The sequence below is a fragment of the Corvus brachyrhynchos genome, unplaced genomic scaffold, assembly GCF_000691975.1.
Source record: "Corvus brachyrhynchos isolate BGI_N302 unplaced genomic scaffold, ASM69197v1 scaffold787, whole genome shotgun sequence".
NCBI classification, from domain to species: Eukaryota; Metazoa; Chordata; class Aves; order Passeriformes; family Corvidae; genus Corvus; species Corvus brachyrhynchos.
This window is the reverse complement of record NW_008239142.1, coordinates 86134-95326: the sequence shown is the minus strand read 5'-3', so window position 1 is coordinate 95326 and position 9193 is coordinate 86134. Positions and strand designations below refer to the sequence as shown.

Below are 9193 nucleotides of genomic sequence, written 5' to 3'. Positions count from 1 at the left end.
TTCCTGCTGGTGGCACTGGTCCTTGTCCTGGCGGGAGCACATGGTTGGAGACCTGCTGGGAAAACTCATCCATGAGTGAAGGCAATGACCAGGGACACTGGAAGTGTCCAAAGCCGGGTTGGATGGGACTCGGATCAACCTGGGATAGTGGGAGGTGCCCCTGCCCATGGCAGGGGGTGCAATGAGCTGATTTTAAGGTCCCTTCCAACCCAACCCATTCCATGATTTCATGATTCCGTGATTCTGTGATTCTGAGCCAAGTTCTTGAAGAGGAGAAGCGTTATCACTGCTCATCTGCCTGTGGTGGCCTCTTTGGGCAAGGCTTTCTCTTAAACATCAGAGAGAAGTTGAGAAGAGAAGAGAAGAGAAGGGAAGAGAAGGGAAGAGAAGAGAAGAGAAGAGAAGAGAAGAGAAGAGAAGAGAAGAGAAGAGAAGAGAAGAGAAGAGAAGAGAATAGAGCTGGACAGACTCCAGAGCAAGACCTGCAGAGTCCTCAGCCACCTGAGCCAGGAATTTTTACATTTTCCTACTTGGCAGAAGAAACCAGATGGAGATAGGACGTGGAAGAGAAGTGCCCAAGAGCTCCAGATTAGGGAGCAGCTGGAGAGCATTAAAAGAGCAAAAGTCTGATGGATCTGGACTCACCTGGATCAGAAGGAGCTTGAGAGGAGATGTGGAGGAGCTGAGACGCTGAGGAGAAACGACGAGTGAGGGCTTTTATAGCCCGGCCTGGGCTTCTCCTCCGGAAACGAGATGGGGCCCCACTGGAGGGACCTGATTGCTCAGCACCCCGAGCACTTGGCTAATTGGGAGTTTTTGCACTGCTCTTTTGACTCACGGAGCAGATCGATATCCCAACATCCCTCTTGTTACTCCATAAAAATGTTAATTGTCCCCCCCTACGCCTGGCCTGGGCACGGGGGTGGGGAGGGTTCGGGATGGTTTTTGTCGCCTTTGACTGCAGCATTTACCTCTTCCTTGTGCCTAAAGCCTGAACCAGGAAGGGACAGATGTTAGAGGGTGGGAAGGTGGGATCGTGGGGTGGGATTGTGGGGTTGTAAAGGGAACCCAGAAAGAAAAGGGAAAGGGAACAAAAAAGGTGGTGCGTAGTAAAAATAAACATATTTGGACAGGGTCCAAATCAAAGAAACACCAAAAATTCAGGGCAAAACCAGCAAAGAAGCACTAAAAGCGGTGTTGTAATTTTTCAAGCCAGGCCTTTCTTTACTCAAAGGTTTCAACCCAAACAGAAGGAATTTAAAGCCCCGTAGGACACAGAGAACATCCTCGTAGGAGTGGGAGGACATCGGGATCCGCGTCTTTAGCGCTCTGCTTCGGCAACAAAGAAGTCTTTCTGCCCACAGAGAGCTCCAGGCCTGATCTTCTGCAGGAACTTAGAGGCCACCGTGATATCAAAAATAGCCTGGATCGAATTAAAATAAAATCCAGAGTCCAGAGACTCCTTGGTCCCCAGTGGAACTGAATCACTGAACTGATAGATGAGGAAATCCGAACGCGACTCGGGGTGTTTCACAAACGTCGGGAGAATGAAAATCCTTGTGAAACTCATTATTCACGATTAATTACAGCCCTGATTCCATGGATGGGGATAAACCTGTTCCATCGTTTGTCTCGGCGATGGAGACAAACACCTGAGCAGGGCCTGGGGGCACCTGGGTCCGTGTGTGGGACAGGACTGTGGTGACCCTACAGTTGGTCTCTGTATCCCCTACAAAGCTCCTGCTCTTTAGGACAGGCATCCCTGGGTCCACTGACACCGTTCTGAGTAGGAAATGACTTTTTTGGGGGGGTAATTTGTTGGTTTTATGAAGGAATTGCCTTTGCAGAAGTTGGCAAGGGAGCGTCAGACCGTGTCAGCAGCCCCCAGGTGTCCACCCCTAAAACCCTCACCCTGCACCTGCTTTTGCTTCTTTTCCTTATCCTGCAGGCGAAATCCCACCCGTTAATGCTGGGAAGTGGCTGATTCTGCCCTGTGTCACATCCTGGCTCCAGGAGGTGACGGATGCTGGCACCTGGGTTAGGTGAGGTGCCAGGAGCCTCCGAGGACGCGGTGCCGTGACTCACAGCGGCCTCCGGATCCCTGCTTTGCTCCCTCCCAGGGGATTCCTCTCCCAACCCCACCAGACCCTACCAGGAATTCGAGGCCTTTCACCCTGTTAGAGCCATTCCCAAATGCTGATATCTTTCCCAGGGCTTTTTTTGGAGGTTTATGGTGCGAGTCCAGCTGTACCCTCACGGTCCCAAACAGACCCTCTGCTTTTTCCCCTCTCTGATGAAATGTGGGTTTTTTTATACAACTTTATTAATATTTAATTACCTCCTCGCACAAACACTCTGCGATGAAAACTGTTACTTCCCAACCAGGAAACTGCCTGGAGTGGGAATGAGGAGCCACCAGGTGGAACCAACCCGGAGCCTCCTTGTGAGGGCAGACGAGGCCGCTGCAAACCCAGCCTTGGCCACCAGAAGGAACAGAAGCCACTCCGAGGGAGGAAGAGGAAAAAACACGGATGCAAGGGGGGTTTGAGCCAGCGTTTTTTATTGCCTCCACGTCCTCTGTGAAATAAGGTGAAGAGCGTTTTAAATTTCACAGAGACGGTGGGTCACACCTTCAGAGCGCGTTACAAGCGAGGGGACAGAGCCGAGATCGGTGACAAAGCAGGACAGGGACACGGGGCAAGAGGGACAAGTTTCCTTTGTTTCCCCTCACTCCTCACATCCTTTACTTGATTTTCCGGGCTGGCACTTTGCAGATCTGCTTCTGCTGCTGGTGGGGGATGATACCCTTGGCCACGGGCACACAGCCCTGCTGCACCGGAGGGGGACAGATCTGCACTGGAGGGGGACAGGTCTGCACTGGAGGGGGACAGGCCTGCACTGGAGGGGGACAGGTCTGCACTGGGATGCTCTGCACGGGCTTCCCACAGCACGGCTTCCCGCCCTGGGCCCCTGACCCGTGGCACCTCTCGGAGCAGACAGATCTCCCGTAGCCCTGGCATCCCCCCGAGCCCCCGTAGGTGTACGTGGGCCTCCTGACGCAGCTGGAGCCCCCTCCGTGGCACGAGGAGGAGGAGCCGGAGTAGCCGTGGCAGCGCTCGGAGCAGCGGGGCTGCCGGTAGCCGTAGTGCCGGTAGTCGTGGCCCCTCATGCCCTCCACGCCTTCGCTGTCACAGCCCGAGGAGCAGCAGTTGGCGTAGCCGTAGCGGAAGGGCGTGCGCCGGGTGTCCAGCCAGGATCCCGAGGGATCGTACCAGGTGGAGTTCAGGTTGAAGTAGGATTCTCTTCCAGAGGAGTAAATCATGTTGGGGCTGTAGGGCAAAACCTGGAAAAGAGATGGGTTGGTGTCAGCATCTCCTCTGATTCCATTTAATTTCCATGGGCTTATCCTGAGAGCCTGGATCCTGAGGAAATTCCTGCAGTTGCCCAACAACTGGCCAGATTACACCCAAACCCTCTTTCTGAGCTTCCCTTTCAATTTTTTCCCCTCCAGGAACAAAACCAACCACAAGGCACCACAGCACGTGATGGCACCGCTGTAAATCCCATCCCCAGGTCCCGCAAGAGCATCTCCTGTGGCTCAGCCCATCACCCCTGAGAGCAGAGCGTGGTCTGAAGGGTCAGGCGTGACCTCCCACACCCAGACCCCCACCCAAGAAGGGACCCAGCTGAGTCTCACCAGCTCTCAAGCTAAGTCAGGCGCTGCCCAGGGGAGCAGAATGTGAGAGGCCAAGGGGCTGAGGGCTTTTATAGAGCTCTGAGTGTTCCCCTGCACATGAAACACGCAGCAGGAACGAGGATTAAATTATTTATTGGCAAAACATCTCCTCCATTTGGATGCTGTTCCCAGTGCTTGGCATGTTCTGCTTGACTCACGATTTCTGATAAGCATCTTTAATTGTAACATCGGGCCCCAGCGGGGCACATAAAAGACTGACATGGCTTAAGCCACACTTCGTCTGTGTGAGACAGGTAATAAAGGACTTATTCACCCTCTGCAGGGGACCAGGACACTGACGGGTGACCTGTGAGTCAGGAGCTGTGATGGCAGCTCTGGCCCAGCCCTCCCTTCCTGCTGCCCATGAGGAGCATTTCCAGGTGAAGCACGAGCAGGTGATGGGAAGAGCCAGCTCAGAGCCACCGAAACCAAATTGTGTTCGGTGATGAAGAGGTTGGGGAGGGCCTGACACGGGTTTTCCAGGGAATTTCTGGCTGCCTCATCCCTGGGAAGTGTCCAAGGCCAGGTTGGACAGGGCTGGGGTAGTGGAAGGTGTCCCTGCCTGTGGGAGTTGGAGTGAGATGATCCTTAAGGTCCCTTCGAGGCCAAGCCATTCCGTGATTCTGTTTCCTCTCTGTTTCTGCATTCCAGGCTTGGCCCCCTCCCCATGGCCAAGATGATCCTTTAAGGTCCCTCCCAACCCAAACCATCCACGATTCCATGGTTCTGAGTGCGATGCTGGTGCTGCCCCAACTCCTGTGGGGTTTTTTGGCGCAGTCTCCCACCGCAGCCTTGGGGTCAAGCTGGTGAAGGCTTGGTCTGGCTGGATGAACCACTTGGGGGTGATTCTGGTGCTGGTGCTGTTTAACATCTCAATTAAAGCCCTGGATAATGGGATGGACTTGGAAAATCCTCACTGGATTGGGGTGAGCGGCTGGAATTGCTGAAGGAAAGGTCCCGTGGCTGGGATGGGGTGGCTGGGATGGGGTAACTGGGATGGGGTAACTGGGATGGGGTAACTGGGATGCGAGGGCTGATGCAAAGCAGCTTGGAAGATGAACTGGACCAAATAGGACCTGGAAGTGAGGGCTGAGCTGGCCCTTGGTCTGTGGGTTCTGAGTCACCACGCAGGAAACGGGAAAAGGCTGGGAAGAAAATCCCTAATAAAAAAAAAGGGCTCTCCCAAGTTAAATTTTATAGGTAAGTGGTTTTTTTATTTGGCTAAAATGAGACATGAGAAAAATAAGTGGTTGTGGTGAAGGAAACGAGGATGAATTTCCTTTTGTCCTTCCCAGTTCTCCGCCGTGGTTGTGTGAGGACACGCCGGGGCGATGCTGAGGCAACACAAAGAAATTAAATCAGATATTTCAATGCACTTTGTGGGAGGATTTTCTGGCAAAGTCAGGAGAAGGAGCACGTTACCCGTGTGCCTGCAAGAGCCTGGCCTGCACCTTCCTGCGGGAGTGAAAAGGCATCCCCGGCATGCACAGCCGCACCTCCCCTGCCATGCACAGCCGCACCTCCCCTGCCGGGCCATGCGCTCATTATCGTAATTAACATTTAAATGAGGATGTCCTCCCCGTGCACAGGGGAAGAAGCTGCAGAGCAAATGTTTGTGCCTGTATCTGTCCATCCCGAGGTCCTGGAGTGGGTAAACCACGGTGTGGAGGATTTTCCACCACCCCTCCTGGTGGAACGGCTGCAGCCAGAGCTGAACCCCTCACCCGTGAACCCTGATTCTGATTTAAATGCACAAATTTCCTTGTGAGAGCTTTAATGGCTTTTAACGTCTTCTCATCGTAATGTCGGTGATGCTTGTGGGGGTAAGAAAGAGAGGAACCAAGGGTTTGCTAAATATTTTTCAACTTTATTCTTGAATGCACGGGGAGGAGATAAAATTGCAGGAGTCCTTGGTGCTCCTGCCGTCACAGTGATTCCTTTTTCTTCCCAGGAAAGTCCTGGTGCTGCTTTCAAACAGCCTTGAAAGCACAGTCCGGTGAACCGCTGGGAGAAGGCGAATCCGTGGCGGCTCCTCCATCTCCCAGTGCTCCTCAGAAGGGGGAACACCCAGCTGCTGTTCCCCAGGGAAAACCAAACCAGGCAGGGGAGGACGCTGGGAATTTAAAGTGTGGCTGCTGGGGCCAAGCGGGGGATTGCGGACCCCAAATCTGATGTGCAAAGAGCAGGAACGGGCCCAGAGCGGGGCTGGGAGCATCCTTCGGGCAGGGGGTGAATCCCCCCCCAGCCCTGCCATGAGGGGACAGGAGCTGGGGAGGGGTCCCGGCGCCTCGCTGGGCTCAGCTCTTCACACAGACTGGCACCAGAGTGACCTGCTTGTGCTGCTGGTGGTGGCCAGGGCGTGGTGGCACAGGGACAGCGGCCGGGCAGCAGTGCTGGACGGGCCGGGGGCAGCGCTGGATGCAGGGACAGCGATGCTGCAGCGGCCGCGGCTGCAGGACCACCGGGGGCTCCTCATCCTGCTCGGGACACTGCTCCACTCGCCTCCGGGGCTTCCCGCAGGATTCGGGCTCCGGCCAGGGCTGGCACGGGCGGTGTTGCTCCAGCGGCCGGCGATGGATCTTCACGGGCGGGGGGCACACGGGGGGCACCGGGCTCACCTCCACCCGCCGCCGGGGCTTGCAACTCTGTGGGGCCGGGCAGCAGCTGGGCTGCGGTGGGCACAGCTGGCCGGGGTGGCAGCCCTGGGGTGGGCTCTGGCAGGCCCCCTCACTGTCGTGGCTGAGGCTGCCGGGGTTGTGGCAGATCTTGGGGGAGTCGTGGCAGTGCCCGGTGGAGCTGGGCCATGTCCAACCCTTCTGGCCGCAGCCCGGGGAGGGCTGGCACAGGTCGTGGTCGGTGCCGCCTTTCTGGTAGAGCATCCTGGGACAGAGATCACAGAATCTGGGAGTTATTGGGGTTGGAAAAGAATTCCAGGCTCATCCAGCCCAACCTGTGATGGATCAACATCGTTTTGCCCAGCCCAGAGCATTGAGTGCCATGTCCAGGAATTCCTTGGACACCTCCAGGGATGGGCACTCCAAACCTCCCTGGGCAGTTCCAAGGCCTGACCGCCCTTTCCAGGAGGAAATTCCTCCTGGTGCCCACCCTGAGCCTCCCCTGGCCCAGCCTGAGGCCGTTCCCTCTCTCTTGTCCCTGTTCCCTGGGAGCAGAGCCCGACCCCCCCGGCTGCCCCCTCCTGTCAGGGACTTGTGCAGAGCCACAAGGTCCCCCCTGAGCCCCCTTTTCTCCAGGCTGAGCCCCCCCTTTTCCCTCGGGAGCTGCTTCCCCCATGACTCACAAATCCTTTGAGAGTGACCAAGCCCTTGGGCATAAGCAGCCTGGGAAAAAGAAAACAAACCACCGATGCCTTTTTTTTTTTTTTTTTTTGCTATTTCCAAGAAAAAACTAAGGAATCTGAGAGGGCTGAGAGACTCCAACTCACCCTGCGAGCGGAGACGGACGGGCTGAGCAGGGAGTCGGAGTCCTGAGGACAGAGCTGGTGCAGAAAGCTTTTATAAGTGGCCGAGCTCTGCTGGGAATGAGGCACGTCCTGGGAATGAATAGCTGAGCACTGAGGCCGCTGTCGTGTGTGTGTTTTGTTTCTGGCACTCGCTGTCGGATTAATCAGCCGCAATTAGCGCCTGCCCCGGTGTCAGCGCAGCTCCGCAGAGGCAGTGGCCATTATCTCATTACTTCTCCCACTGGTCATGCTCAAATGGGCTCCTAGCTCGTGTTAGTCAGGCAGGAGCCTGCGATGAGGATACCTGGAATGCCGGGATGCTGAGTGATGTGCCCAAAAGGAGACTCTGGTGGCAGTGGGAAAACCACGGGAAGGTGCGGGAGTCCTTCCAGAGGAAGACGAGGGATTCCAGGGTGGCCCCAGCAGCGTGAGGAGCAGCGGGTGTTGTTCTTGTGGGTGACTGGGGGATGGGAATCCAGGACCACGGCAGGCTGGGGATGGGATGTTTGTTCCCTGATTTAAATGGATTATTTCCCTCCCAAGTGCAGAGCACCTCGGCCAAGTGAGTGGTTAGGGCAAGGAAAAGCCTTTTATGTGTGGAAAGTCTGGAATGGGGACACCAGAGGAGCGATGACCTCACACACAAACAATTCCAGGCCCTGCCAAGCACCGTGTCCACCTTTCTGGCATTTTTGCTTTGATTCACGGTCTGTGGAGCTGCTCCATTTCGCATTTCTGTGGCCGGGACATTTTTTAAATGGAAAATTCCTCTCCCGGGAGCCCCTGGGGCTCCAAAGGCACTTCCATGTGGAGGCTCTGCCAGGGATGCTCAGAGCTCTGTCCAGTGGAATTTGGGTTTGAATCACTGGGAAAAGCACGTGCAGAATTCAGGGGTGTGGCTCCAGGGCTGTGCTGGCACCTGACACGGCTCTGCTGTGATTTATTCTGTAGCTACTGGAGAAGTGGAAGTGCCTGGCAGGAAGCCATGGGATTTGTGTGGAAAGATGGAAAAAACCTTGGGATCTGCTATGGCCAAGGAGGATTTTAGGTTTAGAACTCATTGCCAGAGTCCCAGAGGTTTATGCTGGGTTTGGATTTTTTTCACGTTCGAGGAGTTTCCGAGTCACTTCCTGAGGATTTCACAGATCCACAAGTGTGAATGATGAATTTCTGAATCTCATCTCTTAAAGTTTTCCACATTTTAACAGAACCCAGAGATAACGACTCAGGATTTCTGAATCCTTCAGGCTGGACTTAAGTCTGAGCAACCTGGGCTAGTGGGAGGTGTCAGGGGGTGGGACTGGATGAGCTTTACAGTCCCTTCCAACCTGAATGATCCTGTGACTCCATGACCTCCACATCTTCCAGTGATTCCCTCCCTCCGTGCAGACCTCCCTTGCTGGTCTATTTAATCTCATGGACAAGCTATCAAACCTTTTAAGAAGCCTCCCTTAAAGCTCTGCAAATTCTCTGGAAAGATACCCATCAGGAAAAAAAGACCTTCAGCTCTGGCTTTAGGACCACAGAGACGCTTCTTAGGACCACAGAGATGATCTTCAAATCAGCAGGAGGAAGATGGAATTAAACTCATGCTCCTCTTGCTGAGGTGACATTTTTCACTTGCCAAGTCCCAGTTCACCAGGTACTGGGGTGTTGTCATTCGTAGAGTGACAAACATGCAAAATTAATTACGTTAATCAATTAGGCAAACGCTAAACACATCCTACACCAGAGCCGCTGTTTAAAGGATAAAGATAAATGAATAAACATAACCCAGGAGTTTGCAGGATCAGAAGTTACAAATTTTATTGTCTTTCATGACTAATTGGGGATTAAAGAAAGAGAAGGGAGAAGGAGATTTGGGCAGCATTAAACATCCCACACACCAGGAGGGAAAGGAAGAGCAGGACCAGAAACTCGCTGGGCAGCGGCTTCAGGGCACAGCAAAGCACTCGGGGGCGGAGGGCAGCAACGCGGAGACGATCTACGGCGTCTAC

The 9193-nt window shown here is 54.5% G+C and overlaps 1 protein-coding gene across 1 annotated transcript; it reads right to left on the bottom strand.

Moving 5' to 3' along the window:
- Positions 1-5582: 5582 nt before the first annotated feature.
- On the bottom strand, positions 5583-7230 carry LOC108448108 (keratinocyte proline-rich protein-like). Its single transcript, XM_017740067.1, has 3 exons — positions 7179-7230; positions 7035-7074; positions 5583-6616 (listed from the first exon to the last, which is right to left on the bottom strand). The coding sequence occupies exon 3, from the start codon at positions 6613-6615 to the stop codon at positions 6034-6036; it is 582 nt and encodes a 193-aa protein (XP_017595556.1). The 5' UTR covers position 6616; positions 7035-7074; positions 7179-7230; the 3' UTR covers positions 5583-6033.
- Between the last annotated feature and the right edge of the window lie 1963 nt (positions 7231-9193).

Excerpts from the sequence above, each read along its gene's own strand:
- LOC108448108 (XM_017740067.1), bottom strand. The coding sequence starts at position 6,615 with ATGCTCTACCAGAAAGGCGGCACCGACCACGACCTGTGCCAGCCCTCC.